Source organism: Pipra filicauda, unplaced genomic scaffold, assembly GCF_003945595.2.
Source record: "Pipra filicauda isolate LSUMZ 115617 unplaced genomic scaffold, ASM394559v2 scaffold152_size1767362_pilon, whole genome shotgun sequence".
NCBI lineage: Eukaryota > Metazoa > Chordata > Aves > Passeriformes > Pipridae > Pipra > Pipra filicauda.
This window is the reverse complement of record NW_024104018.1, coordinates 1,560,510-1,579,412: the sequence shown is the minus strand read 5'-3', so window position 1 is coordinate 1,579,412 and position 18,903 is coordinate 1,560,510. Positions and strand designations below refer to the sequence as shown.

At 47.2% G+C, this 18,903-nt stretch overlaps 2 protein-coding genes across 9 annotated transcripts in view; one reads left to right on the top strand and one right to left on the bottom strand.

The window, feature by feature from the left end:
- Window positions 1-7,987, top strand: part of NEB (nebulin) — a 96,529-nt gene extending 88,542 nt beyond the window's left edge. For 4 of the 8 annotated variants that reach the window (XM_039379016.1, XM_039379011.1, XM_039379010.1 and 1 more), the window contains 11 exons: window positions 1,135-1,227; window positions 1,665-1,757; window positions 2,489-2,581; window positions 2,857-2,949; window positions 3,221-3,313; window positions 3,684-3,791; window positions 4,038-4,221; window positions 4,838-4,930; window positions 5,576-5,728; window positions 5,943-6,052; window positions 7,235-7,987. In XM_039379016.1, coding sequence (XP_039234950.1) covers window positions 1,135-1,227; window positions 1,665-1,757; window positions 2,489-2,581; window positions 2,857-2,949; window positions 3,221-3,313; window positions 3,684-3,791; window positions 4,038-4,221; window positions 4,838-4,930; window positions 5,576-5,728; window positions 5,943-6,052; window positions 7,235-7,408 — 1,287 coding nt within the window. In that variant the 3' untranslated portion in view covers window positions 7,409-7,987. Of the gene's footprint in view, window positions 1-537; window positions 631-1,134; window positions 1,228-1,664; window positions 1,758-2,488; window positions 2,582-2,856; window positions 2,950-3,220; window positions 3,314-3,683; window positions 3,792-4,037; window positions 4,222-4,837; window positions 4,931-5,575; window positions 5,729-5,942; window positions 6,053-7,234 lie in introns of all 8 variants that reach the window. The other 4 variants (XM_039379013.1, XM_039379012.1, XM_039379015.1 and 1 more) reach the window with 3 other exon arrangements.
- Window positions 7,721-18,903, bottom strand: part of RIF1 (replication timing regulatory factor 1) — a 30,839-nt gene continuing 19,656 nt past the window's right edge. The window contains exons 23-36 of the mRNA XM_039379017.1: window positions 18,440-18,642; window positions 18,189-18,288; window positions 17,728-17,871; window positions 17,158-17,300; window positions 16,343-16,432; window positions 16,203-16,257; window positions 13,431-15,539; window positions 12,558-13,052; window positions 12,281-12,418; window positions 11,935-12,012; window positions 11,721-11,836; window positions 10,756-10,909; window positions 10,331-10,439; window positions 7,721-9,535 (exon numbers count right to left, since the gene is read on the bottom strand). Of these exons, the coding sequence (XP_039234951.1) occupies window positions 9,315-9,535; window positions 10,331-10,439; window positions 10,756-10,909; window positions 11,721-11,836; window positions 11,935-12,012; window positions 12,281-12,418; window positions 12,558-13,052; window positions 13,431-15,539; window positions 16,203-16,257; window positions 16,343-16,432; window positions 17,158-17,300; window positions 17,728-17,871; window positions 18,189-18,288; window positions 18,440-18,642 (4,155 nt within the window). The 3' untranslated portion in view covers window positions 7,721-9,314. The remainder of the gene's footprint in view (window positions 9,536-10,330; window positions 10,440-10,755; window positions 10,910-11,720; window positions 11,837-11,934; window positions 12,013-12,280; window positions 12,419-12,557; window positions 13,053-13,430; window positions 15,540-16,202; window positions 16,258-16,342; window positions 16,433-17,157; window positions 17,301-17,727; window positions 17,872-18,188; window positions 18,289-18,439; window positions 18,643-18,903) is intronic.

Here is an 18,903-nt window from a genome sequence, read left to right as displayed (position 1 = left end):
GAACAGGAACCCCCATCCCGGTGCCTCCCGAGGTGGAGCGAGTCAAACGCACCCAGGAGCTCATCAGCTCGGTATCGTGGGGAGGAACAGCCCCCCTTTCACTGCACCCAAACACCACTCCCTAACCTCCTTTAAAAATGGGCAATTCCTCTCCTCATTCCGTGTAATCAACTCTTATTCCACGTAATCAACTCTTATTCCATGTAATCGACTTATCCTCTCTTCCCATTTTCCAGCGTTACTGACCCGCCACTTCTTCACTGATGGAGTTAGTTATAAATTATTTACAAATTATTGACATTATCCTGAATATTTCTTTAACTGTTTTGCTCCCTGTTCCACCTCCCTTCTTCCTTTTTTTAGTGTTGTTTTTTTTATACATTCACTTACTGTGTCCTGCTTTTCTCCTGGCAGAGGGAGGGGCCTTTCCAGCTCCCTGCAGAGGGGGGGTCTAAAAGCTCCCCTACCCCAGGAGATGATGGATTTAATGATTTTTTGAGTGGTGATGATGTTTTTTGGATGCTCTTTGTCGTGCAGGTGTTGTACAAAGAGAATGTGGGGACGGGGACCCCCACCCCTGTCACCCCCGAGATGGAGAGGGTCAAACGCAACCAGGAGATCTGTAGCTCGGTACTTCCCAGAGAAAAACTGCCCTTTAACTCCCTCTAAAACCACTTTTTAACACTTTGAATAAGTGGATTTGTTCCAAAATAACACTGACCCAGCTCAGAGCAGGGACCACTTCTGGCTTACTCTGGTTTAAACCTTGACTTTTGCTCCTGTTTATCTTGATTTTAAGAGTGATTTTTAATACCCAGTTCTAATCCTAAAAACACTTAAAACTCCCCTCATTTTCTCTGCAGTGCTGACATTTATTTTAAAGCAATTAATTTAAATTTTTGTAACATTCTCAGCCCCTCCATGTGGTATTTAGTGCTCATTGATGCAGATCTCACATGATTTACTTACACTATTTATTCTGAGGAGTTAAAGCCAGGCTGCAAAACTCTACTAAAGGACATGCTTTAAAAATCCCTGGGCCGTGAGAAACTAAATCCAAGGAAAAAAACTGTGTAGGGAGAGCTGGTTGTTTATTCACTGTTGCTTTCTGTGGCTCTTTCTCTCCTCCCACAGGTGTTGTACAAGGAAAACATAGGGAAAGCCACCCCCACCCCCGTCACCCCTGAGATGGAGAGAGTCAAACGCAATCAAGAGATCATTAGCTCGGTACTTCCACCAGGAAAACACTTCCTAAACCTTGGAATGAAGTGTTTAACATACTGTAACACTCAGCAATCTGTGCTTATTAACTCCAGACACAGCCGACACAACCAACGGCTTCTCTTTAACACTGTTTGAAGCAGGATTTTACTGAGGAAAAAAAAAATCCCTTTTTGAGTGGATTTTGTTTTTTCTGGTCGATTTTTTTAATTTTTTTTTTTAACCCTTTCTCTCACCCCAAGTGTGTTTCCAGCAGTTGATTCCACGCAGGGGCCCATCCCTGCATCCCAGATTAATGGCCAAGCTCCAGCTCCTCCCGTGCCCCAGCTCTAACCCTTTCTCGGTGTAACTCCAAAGCTGGGCTGAACGTTCTGCTTTGTTTTCCTTTGGGATTTTCTTTTTCCTTTTTTAATGACTTGTGGATGCTCCCTTGTACCCCGCAGGTCCTGTACAAAGAAAACATGGGCAAAGTGACGCCGACCCCCGTCACCCCCGAGATGGAGCGAGTCAAACGCAACCAGGAGATCATCAGCTCGGTACTTAACGGGGGAGGGCTTTGTTTGCCTCTGGCCTAACAAACAGGCAGCCTAACTCCTGACTCAAAGCCGAGTTCAGGCAAAAAAATAGATGTGTTTCTTTCTGCAGATTAATTGCTCCTTCTAAACCGATCCCACCGTTTCACGGCTTTTCTACAACTCAGTTTGTGTGTTTGTGGGTTCTGTCCAGGCAAGCTCAGACATCTCTTGCTGGAGATTATGGAATGTTGGGGTTGGAAGGGACCTTAAATCCCATCTTGTTCCACCCCAGCCTTCCACCAGACCAGGCTGCTCAGGCATATTCAGGTTTATATTTAGTATTTCAACTTTCAGTAGATTTTCAGGGGAATTTGACTTCAGGGAAAAACACCCAACCCTGACATCTGAATGTGGGACAGCGTGGCAACAAAACTCCCACCTCCCTCCCAAAAAAGGTCAGGAATGACTTAAAATATACATAAAAAAGCAGGTAACTGTTAAAGAAATGTTTTCTGTAGAGCCAGAGGTGTCTTCCTTGAGCCTCTGGCCCTTCAGCATCCCTGCCCCTGGATAGAGCCCGGCTCTGTTAACCCCACAGCCCAGCTTTTCTCTCCAGTCTGCCTCTCTCACCCCTCCTGGCAGCACTAAATGTTTGACTTTTTGGCAATTTGATAACAAAGTAACCCTTTGTGTTCAAACCCTCTCCATTTGGGGATTTTTAAGCCCCTGGATACATGTTGTGTATCCCACAGGTGTTGTACAAAGAGAACGTGGGGCAGGCGACCCCCACCCCCATCACCCCCGAGATGGAGAGAGTCAAACGCAATCAAGAACAGATCAGCTCGGTACTTCCCCCAGGAAAACACTTCCCAAAGATCCCACTGAAGTGCTTAACAGGAGATGATGTGATAGAGAACTTCTTAATAACATGGTTTTACTTAACTCTCTAATTTTTCCCCTTTAGCAAGTCACCTCTTACAAAGACTTTTTTGTTGTGTAACTTGTTAATCCTCTTTTTCCTGACTTTTCTTCCCTTTCCTAACGGCCGGTGTTGACTCTAAAACCAGTAACAGCCCAGGTTTTGGTTTTCTCCTGGTGATAATTCCTCTGTGCTCTGTAGGTTGCCTACAGGGAAGGCTTAGGGAAGGCCACCCCCAGCCCGGTCACTCCGGAGATGGAGCGAGTCAAGCGCAACCAGGAACAGATCAGCTCGGTACTGAGGGAACAGCCAAGCCTTTCTATCCAAAATAACCACCCTGAGCCAAACCCACTCTAATTCAGCCTCATTTTCCCAGTTTTCCTCATTTTTGTCTATTTTCCCTCGGATTTTTTTTTTTCACCTTTTGCCAATAACTTTTCAGCCGCTTTGTTTCCCGAGATCTTTTCCATCCTGCAGCGCTGGGTTTGCTTCAATAACCCCATTCCCAGAGAGCTGGGATTCTGCCTGGAATTCTGAGCTGTGTCCACGTGTTTGTGCTCTGCAGGTTTTGTACAAGGAGCACATGGCAAAGGGAACTCCGACCCCTCTGACTCCGGAGATGGAAAGAGCCAAACGGAACCAGGAGAACATCAGCTCGGTGAGTCCTGCTCAGCCAAAGGGAAAATACACTAAAATCACAATTTATCCCTGAAATCCTCACTCAGAGTTGAGGCTTGGAGGGATGAAGTAAGCACATGGAATTCTTTAATATACTCCTTGTGATTAACTGGAGTTTGGGGGATTTTTAAACAGTTAAATTTCAAGTAACATGTTGCTTTCAAGTCTCTTCTGGTTTTGCTGCTCTTACACTTCAGGAGACAGAAAATGATGGTTCTTCAGGAAGAGATTTCCGATGTTCTCTATAAAAAAAAAAACATATAAAAATCTGGACCTGACCTCCTTCAGGCCCTTCTTTGCTAACCTGAGGTAAATCCTGACATGGTTCTGTCCTTGTTCTCCCCTGGCAGGTTCTTTATTCCGACAGTTTCCGGAAGCAGGTCCAAGGAAAAGCCGCCTACGTCCTGGACACGCCGGAGATGAGGAGAGTGAGGGAGACCCAGAAACACATCTCCACAGTAAGGGCAGCTCCAGAGGGGCCTTACCTTGGGAAGGGAGTTAAACCTAAACATAAGCCTGGTTGGCAGCTCAAGGACAGGTTTGCTGACCCAAATCTTTCACACTAAAGCATTTAAGGGATTAGGCTCTCTTGTGGCCCCTTGGATTGGGAAAGCCAAAGTTTGGGACACTCCCTGAACTTCGCCTGAGGGAAGCAGGGGTCACAGCTGAGCTGCAGAGCACAGCCCCTCCATTTGAACCTGCAGGTGAAGTACCACGAGGACTTTGAGAAGAGCAAAGGGAGCTTCACCCCCGTGGTCACCGACCCCATCACCGAGAGGGTGAAGAAGAACATGCAGGACTTCAGTGACATCAGTTACAGGGGCATCCAGAGGAGGGTGGTGGAGATGGAGCGCAAACGTGTGGACCAGGACCAGGAGAACCTCACAGGTAAGGCTCTGCAGAGACCCCAGTACCTCCCAGAGAAGCAGGACCTAATTTCATAAGGACTTGACTATTTCATTTCCACAACACAAGCAGAGCTGGGATGAGTGGTTTAATTTAAGCTCAGCCACATCAATTCTAATTCATCATTACTTGGGGATGATGTTTTTATGGAAGTCCTTTCTTGACAGTCTTTTCTTTGAAAATCTCTTTTGAAAAAATAGTCTTGCAGCAGCTGTGGTCTGCCTGTCCCCAACTTCAGAATGTAACACCAGAATATTATATTGTATTATAACACTAGATTATATCTCTATGCATGTTAAAGGCCCTGATGCAGATGAAATGTAAAAAAAGCCTAATCTATGCTATAAAATTGAGAAATAAATTGTTGAAATAAATATGCTTTTCATAGAATTCCAAACTGGTTTGGGATAAAAGGGACCTTAAAGCCCATCCAGTTCCACCCCCTGCCATGGGCAGGGACACCTTCCACTATCCCAGGTTGCTCCAAGCCCCATCCAACCTGGCCTTGGACACTTCCAGGGAGGCCACAGCTGCTATTCCTGCTGTCCAGGCCAGGCTGTGCTGCTCCAGCTCTCCAGCATTCCCGTTTCTCCCACAGGTCTCCGTGTCTGGCGCACCAACCCCGGATCCGTCTTTGACTACGACCCGGCCGAGGACAACATCCAGTCCCGGAGCCTGCACATGATCTCAGGTGTGTCCCAGGGGGCTCTTCTACTGGGGCAAAACAGGGTTTGTACTCCTGCAAACGTGGAATCTTGGGGGCCACACAGAGCTGAGAGGTCAGGGGTGACACAGGGACAGAGGACAAACTGTCTGTGGCTGCTCCTCCCCAGCATATTTTCAAACAAGACATTATTAATTTTTCTGTCATAAAATGACCCAACACAGGCAGGAGGAGGATTGTTTATATGACCCACACAGCACATGATTCCTTTTGCAATAACTAAAAATACTGTCCTGAGTTACATTTATTTTGTTTAACTCCTTTCCTGCTTATTGAGAGGAAAAATACCTGAAGGGTAGAAACCAGCCTCAGGGAGGGCTCAGAACTGTGTTAGAGAAGGAAGGGAAAGGTGGGATAATTAGAATAAAAACTTTGGAAGACTAAGAGGAAGGAGACTGGAGAAAGGATAAAACTACTGTGACTGCTGAAGAGCAGAATTTGAGTGTGGTGTCCACAGAACACTTAAAAAATCACTTGGAAACACCACCAAGGAACCATAAAATACACTGGGATTATTTAAACGGAGTTTTTTCCCCACAAACTTTGGGAAGCAGCAGGGCTGGGGCTGTGAGCCCCCACGGGTGTGGTGACCCTGCCCCTGCTGTCCCCCAGTCCAGGCCCAGCGGCGCAGCCGGGAGCATTCCCGCTCCGCCAGCGCCCTGAGCATCAGCGGCGCCGGAGACGAGAAATCCGAGCCCTCGGAGGGCACCGACCAGCGCCTGTCCTACTACAGCAACGGGGGCTTCTTCACCACCACCACCACAGGTACGGGGCACCGGGCAGGGCAAACTGCCCACGCCAGCTGGGCAGCAATTCCTGCAGCCAGGACAAACCACAGCTCCAAAAGGGCGAGTTGTGGACGCAACCAACATAATCTGTTCTGGTAATTTGAGCCACTCAAGTGCCCTGTCCCTGATCTCCAACCACAACAGCTCCATCACCGACTCCAATAACACCACAAACTCTGTTTCCCTTTCAGTGGGCTACAAACAGGTGAAAACCATTGAGCTGCCACAACAACGCTCGTCCTCGGTGGCCACCCAGCAAACCACGGTGTCCTCGGTCCCCTCCCACCCCTCCACTGCCGGGGTGAGTAACTCTGAGCCTGGGACTGGGACACAGCCCCAGGAGTTGATTTGGCACAGCCCTGCAGGGGTCATGGCCCATGGTCTGTACTGCTCCAGATTATGTTAATCCAGGATTAAGTCAGGAACGTTCCTCTCCCCCGGGCTGAAGCTCAGCACTAAACCCAGTGAAGGTGTAACTCTCACTGAAGTGGGACACATCCTCACCTGGACTTCAAAACTTTGAATTAGCATCTTAAAATTTGAATTCTTCCTATTCCTGAGATTGAGTCTGGAGTAGATCCATGACAGTGGGTATGGCTTTGCCTCCCAAAACCTGCCTGGAGCTATCCTGGGCTGATCCTGCTCAAACCCACCCTGCAAACATTTTGTTCAGGCTCAGTGTCACCAGCACACACAGGTATGGTGGCACTCAGGTAACCAAGGTGCCCAGGACCCAGGGGAGGAGCTGGGAAGGAACGGGATGGGTTATTTCCCACCTCAACACAGCATTATCTGCTTCATCTCCTGAGGCACCTGGTACCAGCCAGAAGGAAATAAAAATCACTGTATAATAAGACAGACTAAAACCAAGTTAACAGCAGTAAAACTAAGTTAACAGCAGGAGTTACAGCATGAACCCTGAGGAATTCAGAGTTCATTCAGGGGGAACTCACAGAAGCTGAACTAGATTTAAAACAGGAGCAGATTCAGCCCTCAGTAGTGAGTCAGACTTGCCCTTCCCTGCTCTGACACTGATTCCCAGCCCAGCTGCGGCTGTCAGAGTTTACCCAGTCCTTCTTTCTGCCTGATTCCCAGCCCACCTCTGTCAGGATTTACCCATTCCCTGTGGGTACCCCATTCCCAGCCCAGCTGTCAGGATTTACCCAGTCCCTGTGGGTGCCCAATTCCCTGCTCTCAGGGTGTCCCCATTCCCTGTGGGTGCCCCATTCCCAGCCCAGCTCTGTCAGGGTGTCCCCAGTCCCTGTGGGTGCCCCATTCCCAGCCCAGCTCTGTCAGGGTGTCCCCATTCCCTGCGGGTGCCCCATTCCCTGCTGTCAGGGTGTCCCCAGTCCCTGTGGGTGCCCCATTCCCTGCTGCCAGGGTGTCCCCATTCCCTGTGGGTGCCCCATTCCCAGCCCAGCTCTGTCAGGGTGTCCCCATTCCCTGCTGTCAGGGCTCACCCCGTGCCTCTCTCCCCCCACAGAAGACGTACCGGGCCATGTACGATTACACAGCGGCCGATGCCGACGAGGTTTCCTTCAAGGACGGCGACACCATCGTGAACGTCCAGGCCATCGACGAGGGCTGGATGTACGGGACAGTCCAGAGGACCGGCAAGACCGGGATGCTCCCGGCAAACTACGTGGAGGCCGTGTAAGCAACCCCTGCCCCTGCCCAGAGGGGCAGAAAAGGGGGGTGACACCTCCCAAAGCGCCTCGTTGGCCGTGGCGACGGCGCCTTGTGAGTAAAAGTAACTGCAGAGCAAAATATTCTTGAGACGTTATTTCAAAACATCTTTGAAAAGTCACCTGTAAAAGACTACTCTGCATTTCTTCCAATGCCAAAAAAAACCCCAACAAACCACCTTTTTTTAAACGTTGCCTGGAATTCCCAACATTTCATCACACACCATAATATGACACTACAACTGCAGTCCAGTATCTTCAAAATTTGATACCAGTATTAAGACTAAGACTCCCAAGCATTACTTTATTCATTCTATAAAAACTATAGAATTTTTTTGGGGCTATGTGTTTAAATCTGTTCACTTCCTTTCACAAATAAGCAACATCTAAGCTTAGTATTTCAAACCAATTTATTTGGGGAGGGGAAAAAGAAACCCTCTCCTGCTTGCTGAGGTCTCATGAATGTGTTCTTCGTGCAACTGTTCTGGGGTCAAAAGCTGTTATTTCTTGTAAATTAGTGACTGAATAAAGCTGATGTTTCTGCAGTAGAATGGATGTGTTCCCTTGTGCTGAAAGCAGGAACTGATCTCACAGATCACTGGCTGTAAGAGCTGAACACACTTAAGGAGGCAGATTTAGAACCAAAGTAACATTTCCAGGGAAGCACAAAACCCTACAGCCAACTTCCCATTACAGCTGCAGGCCACCTCTTTGTCCTGTTCCTTTTGTCCATGAGACACACAAACAGAATACTCAGAATCCTGCTGATGATCCCACCACATCCTTGAGGACCTGCTCCCACCTTACAGCAGCACTGGAGACCTTCCAAGGTCCCTCCCAGCCTTGGGAATCCAAAGCAATGCCGAGGGGGAGCTGAACAGGCAAAACCCCACAACCACCAAACCACGGGGCCATGAACAAGTTTGGGAACTATTTTCTCTTTTATTTGCCCATGTGTAACTCTTAAAAAGCACCTGCAGCAGTTCCTTCCAATAAACACCCACTCTGATAGCTACAGTACAATATATACAGATCAGAATTCCAGAGGAAAGCCCGGGAACTCTCGCTGAAGGTCTCCGAGAAGCAGCAATGCATTCCATGCAATTAAAATCCCGATCATAAATTAGTAACCAAACATCTGCTGTCAGTCTGTACACAATATACAAGAAGCTTCTTGCCAAATCCATTCATTTCCCCAAGGAAAAAGTCTTCTCCCACCAGGAGAACTGCTGCCACCCATGGACATGGGGCAAAGCCCGGGAGGCTTCGCAGAGTCTGTGCACACCCGTCCTGTCACTTCTTAGTGTGAGTCGTACAAAAATACGTGGAAAAATAGATCCAGTACAAATCCCAGGTTCCTGCTTAAGGAATTAAGCCCAGCTCACCTCACAGGTGCTGTTCTGGCAGAGTCTGAGCAGCTCAAAGGAACCCCCCGGGGCAGCAGAGGAGCAGAGCTGGGAGATGCAGCTCTGGCCCCACAGGAAGAGTTTGCAGCACTAAGAACACTTCGGGTCTGAAAAAATAATTTAACTACTCTGTTGGTTTGGTTTCACAGTCTCTTTGCTATTGCACAACTCTTGTCAAGTTCCCTTCCACTACCTGAAAGAAATATGCATAGCAACACAAGACAAATACCTCTGCCAGGGAGGAAGTAGTCCCACAAATTAGGGGGGGGAAAAAAACCAACAACAACAACAAAAAGAATAAGGAAAAAAAAAACCAACAATCCCATGACAATAAATTGATGTAGGAGTTAAAAAATATCTTCTGTTCAAAATGCACAGTTTAAGGAGTAATTCACCAGTAAGAAAAACAAGGTGTGTGGGGGGGAAAAAACCTGTTGTAACAAAATCCTCCTTACTGAGCCCCGGGAAGCAGCTACTGGGAGCTGTCCTGGGGTGGTGATTTCCAGCGGGACTGCAGGTTTTTTAGGATGCAGGTGGACATGTCAGCAAGTTTTTCCTGCATCTCGAAGAGCTGGCTCCCAGAATAGCTGTGGAGATCCTCGGAGCTGAGCTGGGCAGAGAGGGCCTGGATCTGGCTCAGGAGATCTGCCGGGGGCTGGTCGCTCGTGTTGGGCATGGCTGGCTCAGCCAGGTCTGAAAGGAAGGGAAAGAGGGAAGTGGAGGGAGATCTAAGCAGAATTCCAGCTGGTTTTCCACAAAATAACATCTTCGAGCAGCCCACAAAGTGTTTGTTCCACACAAGGAGTGCTCCTGACAAAGTGAGCCCTCAGAACTCCACCCCACCCTTCCTTCTGGTGAGTTTTGCTGTGTTGGACCATGGCTGTACAACAGATCCAAGGGCAGAAATGAAAGGATTTGATCCCGACAGACAATGCCAGTGTCCCAAATCCCACACTTAACTCCCACATTTAAACTGGAGAGCTGAAGAGACGTCACCCCTGAGCTTTTTGTTCTGCTTCCAGTCTCTTGTTGGGAGAACAAACACGGATTCTGAGCCACCAGGCCAAACTCCAGGAAGACACAGGAGAATCCAAATAAAAATCTACGCCTGCTAATCCCAGCTGGGTGTCCAGGGAATCATCCCACCCCTGTCCCCCCCCTCAGGATGAGGCACCACTTCCTTATCTCTGCTCACCATGTTTTTCTGTGCACCCCCAGCAGGGACCAAACATGGAACAGCTCAGGAGTCATTTGAGCCCTGCCTAATTTGTTCTTTGCTTCTTTAGGGAAAACCAGCATTTTCCCCTCAAAATATGTAAGTTTTAAAAAGCCACTGCTCCAGGGCTTCATAAAGCAGCATTAAATGTGGTAATATTGGCTACTAACACACCCAAAATAAAAAATAAAAGCATCAAGTGTTCTCATCAGGAGAGAACAAAGACAGCAGAACTCTCCAAATCTGAAGCAAAAAAAGCCACCAAGAGGTACCTGTTCCAAGCTTTTCTTCATCTACACAGAGTGCTTTATCCTCCACATCATTTACAGGCTTGTCAGCATCTTCAAGCACCACCATTTCCTCCGACACTCGAGACTTTACCTGAGCATTGCGTGGGACAGAACAAGACAAACGTTTTTAGAACAAGAAAAATAAAATTAGATTACGTGGTTAGAAACACAATAATGAATACATAAATAATAAATACATGTCACAATAAATACAATCACCATTCCTGTTAATAATTATAGTGTAACCAAGCCATCTGTACCTTGAATTCCCACATACTGAGACAGGCAGGGATTAGGTTTCAAAGTGCTGTTTTTAATTAGGGAAAAAATACATCACTCCTCATGATGGCTATTATCAGTTCATTAGGGCAATACTGGCTCCCTGGGTGTTAAAAATTCAGCTTTACCTGTTGCTCATGATATCCCTTGAGAGCTCTTTTGACATTGGAGACTTTGGGAGAGCGGATGGGAAGGGTTTTGATTTCCAGGGCTGTCAGAGAGCTCAGGTCCCCCACGGTCTTGATGTTCTTGGCTCGGATGAGCTGCCCCAAACCTCTGGCACTGCAGCAGGGGAGGGAAATGGGTTATCACCAGAGAATCATGGAATATCCAGAATGGGAAGAGACCTACTGATGCCAATTTTATGCCCCAAAAGGTGCGACAGAACTGCTCAGAGACAACCTTCAGTCTTTAAGCAGCGAGGTGTTCATTTCAGGCAACGCTGGGGAACTTCCAGCTCACGCTGGACAAAGAGCTCCAAAGCACTCAGTGAAAAGCCAGACTATTTATACAATTTTTGTGAGAGATTACATCATCATTTCATGCATGTTCATATTATTGCAACATCTAGGTATAATATTCATAGCAGGTGGAGTTAGGGCAGAGTCAGGGGCTGGGTCATCATTCTGGGGAGAATCTCAGTGGTACGTCCTGTTACTTCAGCCTCAGGGTCATTGTTTCACTCCTCTCCCTCAGGTAAACTTCTGAACTTTCCTTAATTCTGCTGACTCCAACATGTATTTGGCAGGAGTTTTTGATATTTGGCAAGAGTTTCTGGACCCTGGCCCTTCTCTTTCCCCTTATCTCTCTCTGTGTTCCTTCCATATGTCTATTTATGTGTCTGTTAGCATTTTTGGTGCTCTTTGTTTTCCTGTGCTGGTACCCTGTCCCTGGGTACAAGCTTTTCAGCGTTCAAAAAAGTACTTGAAGAATTCCAAACTAGTCAAGTCTCTCCCCCAACAAACCAACCTCCTTCCTTTTGAAAAAATTTTGGCTGAAGACATCTGTAAGTTGTCACAAAAGGTGGGTTTGTAGGTCCTGTAAGAATTCAGTTTCTATTGGAAGGTCCCCTTTAAAGGAACAACCCTCTTACCAGATGTTTGATGTGATCTGGGGTAAAATGACATCCACAGGAGCTTTGCAGCCAGCCAAGGCTGGGTACACGTGTTCCATAGGGCATGGCAGAGATTCCTTGGCCATTTCTGTAATCTGGAATAACACAGGAAAGGTGTTAAAATAACTGTCACATGACTGAATACAGGAAAAAAAAAAAATAGAAGAGAAACATGAACTAAAGCACTTCTTACTAAACACTTCTTTGAGCTCTTAAATTTAAGGGTACGAGATCCTGGGGACAGAAATCCTTTGGTTGGAGTGGTAATGTGCTGGATAGAAAAAGAGGAAAAAAATATCTCTCAGAATTGTAGGAATAGTTAATAGAAGGAATTCAGTTAATAGCAGGAATTCAGTTGTCAGACTCTACCCCCTGAGATCTGAGAGTAAAAGAACAAGTCAGACTAAAGCAGTTACAGCTACTTCTCACACTGACTGACCCTCTGCTCTTACAACTGTGCTAAGTGACTACAAACAAGCACTAAAGCCACACTCCCTACAATAAACAACATGAACACAGAATATATATGAAGAATTCACCTTAGTCTGAATATTGGACAAGATTTTCAGGCTTTTGGAAGAGGGTGAGGAGTGGGATCTGACCACGGGACTCCTCCTGTCGATGTCGTCCGCCAGCCCCGCCTGGTGAATGGGATCTGCAAAGGACACCCGGCGGATCTGTGTGGAGGAAAGGAGGTTTTACAGTGTCAATTCAAACCACCAGGGCCTGGGGAACAACCTTCAGTTTGAAATGAGGTCATTAAAGTTCTTGACTGACACAGGAAATGTTTCACCCGAGGACACACCCTGGCAATACCTTATGAGCAGGTGACAGGGACTCATCATCTTGGTGACTTCTCTTTGCACCTCTCTTCAAAATGCTGGTGGAAGGGGAAGCTGAGGGAGACCACGTGCAGCGGGCCTGGATGCTGGTGGGGCTCTCATTCACCGGCATCAAAGCATCACCTTCTGCCTTCAGAGGTGACTCCACACTGGGATTTTCCAAGGCTGCATTTTCAGACATTGTTATTTCAGTTTCCATTAATTCCTCCTTCATCTCTTTCTCTGGAATAACACAAGTTTCTCCTGCAGTAATCTCAGCTTCTGCTTTATCATCCTGATTGCTTTCCAGATTGTTGATCTCCTTTTCCTCAGGTTTGCTATCAACAGGCAGTTCCTCAGGCACCTCCTCCAGTTGTCCATTCTGACTTATTTCTTCCTTCTCTGGAGCTGCTGTTCCCTCCTTCTCTGGAGCTGCTGTTCCCTCCTTCTCTGGAGCTGCTGTTCCCTCCTTCTCTGGAGCTGCTGTTCCCTCCTTCTCTGGAGCTGCTGTTCCCTCCTTCTCTGGGGCTGCTGGTTCCTCCTCCTCCCCTGGGGCTGCTGGTTCCTCCTCCTCCGGAGCTGCTGGTTCCTCCTTCTCTGGAGCCATTGCTATTTCCTCTTCTGGAGCTGCTGTTCCCTCCTTCTCTAGAGTTGCTGTTCCCTCCTTCTCTAGAGCTGGTTCCTCCCTTTCTGGAGCTGCTGGTCCCCCCTTCTCTGGAGACATTGTTAAATCTTTTTCGGGAGTACCTGTTCCATCCTTTTCTGGAGCTGTTGTTCTTCCCTTTTCTGGAGCTGCTGGTCCTTCCCCTTGGCTCTCCATGGCCAGGCAGCTCTCCCCAGGCTCCCCTGGAACACCCTCTGGCAGAACCTGCTCCGTTGGCTCCTTCTGATGAGCAGGTTCCTTTATTTCCTCTATGGAGTCAGTAGTTTCACCCGCTGAACACTCTGGATTCTCTGGCTCCACCTCCATCCCAACACTGCTTCCTTGCAGGGTACCCACAGATGTTCCCTGGCTTTCCAAGTCGCCCATCCTGGGTTCCTTTGGGGGATGCACCGGAGTGCTCATGGCACAAGGTGCCAGGGAGAAGCTTTCCTCAAAATCTGAGTGCCCACACAGCTTTGAGCCACCTCCAGGGGTCTGAACCGGGCTGATCTGGGGCTCGTCCGGCTCAGGAGTTTTCCTCTTTCTGGATTCAGTGAACGATGTTATTTGTTGCTTTGGTTTTTTAAAACAGCAATCGCAGCTCTTGGTTTTTTTCACCCTCCTGCTCCTTTTGCTGTGACACTCAGGGGTTTGCAGAGAGGAATGCTCAGCCCCTGAAGCATCTGCTGCTGGTGCAGAGCCCCCTGGGCTTGTCTGCCTCTCCTCCTGCTGGTTCTGCTGTGCTGCTTTCCCGTCCTGCTCACACACAGAGGGGCTGGGCAGTGACTCCATCGCTGTCTCGCTCTGGTTTTCCTCCTCACTGGTGTTCTGAGCAGCAGGTGGGTTCCCAGAGCTGGCAGATCCCACAACTTCACCAGCAGTGGGAGGAATTCCCTGGTTTTCAAGGCCACATGGTTCAGCTGTGCTGATTTCAGCTTCCCCTTTATCTGCTTCCAGTGGACTCTGAGTTTCATTTTCCTGGGAAGACACCTCATGGTTGTGGCTTCCTGGCTGCCCATCTTTCAATTTACCTTCCTGAGAATCACTTCTGGCTTTCACTTTTGTGTATTTTCTCTTCCTTGTGCTTTCCTCCTTGGCAGAGCCCTCAGCCTCTGAATTCTCTATGCTGGAGAGCAACCCTTGGGCAGCTCTCCTGGTGTGGTACCGTGGGCGCTCCACCACCTTCAGGCTGCTGTCCTGACCTTCCCCCTCAGCCATCAGGGGCTCCTCTGCCCTCCTGCCACGCCTGCTCCCTTCTTCATCGAGGCCCCTGGAAGGAGAGTCCTTGGAGCTCCGGTCCTCTGCAGTTCTCTCGGGTTGGCTGCTCTCTTTTGTACTCATCTTTTCTGCTGTTTTCCCAGAAATCCCCTTCTGCTTTGGGGATCCATCATCCTTAGGCTGTGACACCTTCTTCTGCCCAGACTTGTCATCCTCTTTCCGCCTGTCCCTCCTTTGGATCCCCTCCTCCTTGTCCTGGCTCCCCGAGGAGCTCTCTGCAGTCTCTGACCGGCGCCTCAAGGAACGTCGGAGCACCTTCTGCTGAGGGGACACCTGTGACACCTGGGTGTCCTCCCCTGTGGCCTGGTCGGGTGAGGTGGTGGTGTCTGGGGGGGTGTTTTCCTTGGAATCCATGTCCAAGGCCCGGGCCTTCTCTATCTCCGCAATGGTGTCCTCGACTTTCCTGATGTCTGCCTCTGTGGAGTGGAGAGTCTGTGACTGGGACAGGAGGATTTGCTCCACGTCCTCTACCGTGGAGCACAGCTCAGGAGTACTGTCCATGCTGTCAGAGGCAAGAGACTCCTGTTCTGACCTGTTCATCAGCTTGGACTTGTTTCCCTGGAGCTCCATCTTGCACTGCCGGCGCGTGAGCCTCCGGATGGCCGCGAGGACAGGCTCCGGATCCGGAGGCTTTTTGTTTTCTTCTCCAGATTTCTCTGCTTTAGCACTGGTCTTGCTTACACTTGTATTTTCCTGTTTGCCTGCCAGGGCAGCCCCTCTGGACAGCTCTGAGAAGGTGTTCAGTGGTGATGGGCTGAAGGGCCTGTTCTCTGTCCCGCTGAACTTCTCCAGGGTGATGAAGGACTGCCGGCGGCTCACGGGCTGGGGGGTCCCAGAAATTACATCGCTGGAAGCTGAGCTGTTGCTGGCATTGGAAGTGTTTTCATTCCCTGCCGAGGTCTCCTTGGAAGTTGCTTCCACAGAGCTTGTCTCTAGTTGCTCTCCAGCTGATGGCTCCTCTGGAACCATCTCGGCTGTGTGGTTCTGTGACTCCCCCTCGCTGGTGGGAGCTGAGCTCTCCCCTGTGGGACACCCTTCACTCCTTGTGTTTTCTTCCTGTCCCAAAAATATCAACAGCAACAATATGAACAGCAAAGTACTGCGGTTGTGCTATGAATATAATATTTAAGTAGGGTTCTGGTGCAATAAAGGACACCACACCCACAGGGTTTTTCTAACAACCCTTCCTTCAAATTATTTATCATCTGTCCACTGGTAGTTATAAAAGACACTTCTTTTCAACCATTAACCCAAAACAAAGAACCCAAAACAAAGATGTTTTATTTAAGTTTTGCTAGAGGTATTAACAAACTTAGAGCTAAAGCAGTAAGTTTCTGTTAAAAGCCTGCTGTATTTTACCCAGTTATCAAACCAGTTGTTTAGCCAATTCCTCTCCAAAAGGAATTTAGGATTTACAACCTTTACCCCAATAAAATATTACTGACAGCACATGCACATGACTGACCATAAATATAAATCCCTGTAATACCTGGAGCCGTGTAACAAAGTTCAAATACAGCCACACTAGAACTACTGATACAAATCCTCCCATTTTGAAATCCAAATGCCCAATAAATGATATAAAGCAGAACACAGCAAAACCACTGCAATGGTGTTAAATTCCCACCTGGTGATGAGAAGGGAACACAAACCACAAAAGCTCTCATGTTATGGTTGTAACCCTGATATTTTAATCACCATCAGACAATGAGGAATTACCTGAGGCTTGCTTTCAGTATCTTCTTTGGCATTTTCTATTAAAGGTGATACTTCCCTAAAACAGAAGTTACTCAAATTAGAGTTGCTGCAAAAAAAAAAGGGGGACACCTTTAATGTGCTTAGTGGTCACTTTTACTTACAAAGAATCCTCCTGGCTTTGAGTATCCTGAGAAAATAAGGTGGTGTCTTGTGATGCATCCAAGTTGTTGTACATGGCAGGAATGTCAACCCTGAAACAAAACCAGCAATGGGAAGTCAGACCCTTCTTTGGAATTTATCATTTCCTTATTTCAAGGCCACTATTTTCAGATGCATTAAATAATTTTTTATTTCAAACAAGTTTTTGGGGAATAAAAACTGGGATTGGGATCTCACTCTGCAAAGAATTCCCCAGCACTTGCTGACTGCACAACTCAGCCCTGCCCCTCTGGGTGACACAAGTTCTGCTTACATTGGTTTTTGCTGCCCAGGCACAGAAAACACTCCAGTACTAATTTCTCCCATTAAAAAGAGAGGTAATTCTAAAGATTCCTCTGCAATTAAGGTGAGTCCTGGAAACATCCCAATTTCTGACATGCTTCTGACACAAGAGTTCTCTTCAAATTCAGAGGTCCTTCCCTCAGATTGGGTAAAACAACCCGTTCACTTCCACTATTCAAGAAAAATGACATCTTCTATTTCACTGCATGAAGTAAAAATGTAAACTCCAGATTATCCAACTCCAAACAGACTATAGAGGGTGTATTTAATCAAAATAGGCAATGCAGTTCTGAGAGTAATTTGGTTGCTTTAAAACAGCAAAGCAAGGAACTCTTTTAGGTTTAAACTTTATAACCTGTATGGAAGGTCAAGACTCAAATCCGTGTAGTAATCTGAGATACAGGAATTGAAGTTAATTAAATGTGAGCTACTCAATGTAATGACATTTCACATTAAAACAGAATAAATGACAGACCTCTTCGACCTCAGCACTTCTTTCTGATGTTCTGTCAATACTCTTGCTTTTGTTTCTGGAGGAATAAACACAAAATCAACTGATTTCTCCTCTTCCAGAAGTATCTCACTTGGAGTCTTCGAAGATGCAAATTCTAGTTTTAACTGCAGAAAGGGAAAAAACCCCAGATGCTGGGTTAGAAACAGGAACTGAAAATAAGGAGTTCCTTAGGAACACAACAGCCTTCCCTCCCTGTGACAGATCTGTGTACACAGCACAGTCCCACCAAACCCAACATCCACCTCCAGACCCCAATCTGTCAAACCTACAACTAGAGTGAGGTGAGGTTTGTGGGGCTGTCACTCCTCACACCCTCCTTAGATCTCAAAAATCTATAAACTCAGCAGAGAATTCTAGCAAGAAAATTAAATTAGAGTGTGCTGGACAGCTTAAGTTTGAAGGAAAAAATATTCCAGGGCCACAAAACTCATTGTTTTACTGTTTTTCCCTGAGGATTTGCAGCAGCAGAGTGGATGTTCTGGTGCAGAATGGGATGTGTGATTCTCTCACCCCTCTCTGGGAACACTTTACCTTTGCAGGTGTTACTTGCACGTTACTGGACTTGTCTTTTCCATCGTTTTTCTGGTCACTCATCTGTGCCAATATAGAATCTCGTTTCTGACCCAGCTTCACTTCCATTCCACTGATCTTTGCATCCAGCTGGGAATTTTCCATCTATTCCAATAAAAATACACTGCATGAAGAAGCTCCAAGCTCACAAACCCACCCTGAGATGTATTAATTTCTACAGCTAAACTGTCCCACGCTCCCCTTTCCCTCTAAATTACATAGAGGGCAACTTAAATTAATTGTTCAAAGAAGCTTTAAAAGGCATAAAATGTCTAGAACCAGCTCAACCTTTTGACAGTGCTCACCCAGCATAGTTTATCATTCCAAACACGAAACCAGAGCAGGCCAACCATAGTAAAAACCACAAGTGACCTCCTGAAGGATTCCCAGGAAGCCCCAACCAGGCTCAACAAGGTATTTACCGTGTCAGAGAAGGGCCCACTGCATTCTTCACCCATCTCAATGCTTTCAAAGCCAGGCAGCAGGAGAGGAACTTTCTTTTTGGCTTGGCTTAACACAGATCTGCTCAACAAAAAAAAAAAAAAAGGCATTTTAAACTTCTGGAGGAGGAGAAGGGGCACAGCAAGAGCAGCAGATTCCCCAGAAACCAGGACCATTTGTACATAACCCGAGATCTCTTCCTTTAAAGGTACAAACATGAAAAATATCTTACTTTAACTCCTCAGGGTATGTGAGTGAGGCAGTCTTGGCAAAGGTGGAATTCCAGAACTGGGCACACTGGTTCCTGAGCTGTTTGCTCCTGTGCTGGAACCCTGCACAGAGCAGTGGGGAGAGCTGCTCCAGCATCTCACTGTCGTAGGAGCCCGTGCAGTGGGACTGCAGACACTGCAGAATCTCTGCCAGCAGCTTCTCAAGCTGAGGGAGAGAAGAAACAAGAGAGTTTTTACTTAAACTTTGAAATAATATGTGCAATATTTGAATTAAACCCCTATTGAAAACATTATTATCCCATATAACTCTACAGCCTGAATAAATAACTTTAAACATCACACCACACAAAGAGTCTAAGAGCTTAGAGCTCCTCCCCTCAGCAATAAACACATCATTTAAATATATTTAATCTCCACCTTTAATACATTTTTAATTTGTTTTTTTAACACAGGATGAATGGCAAAG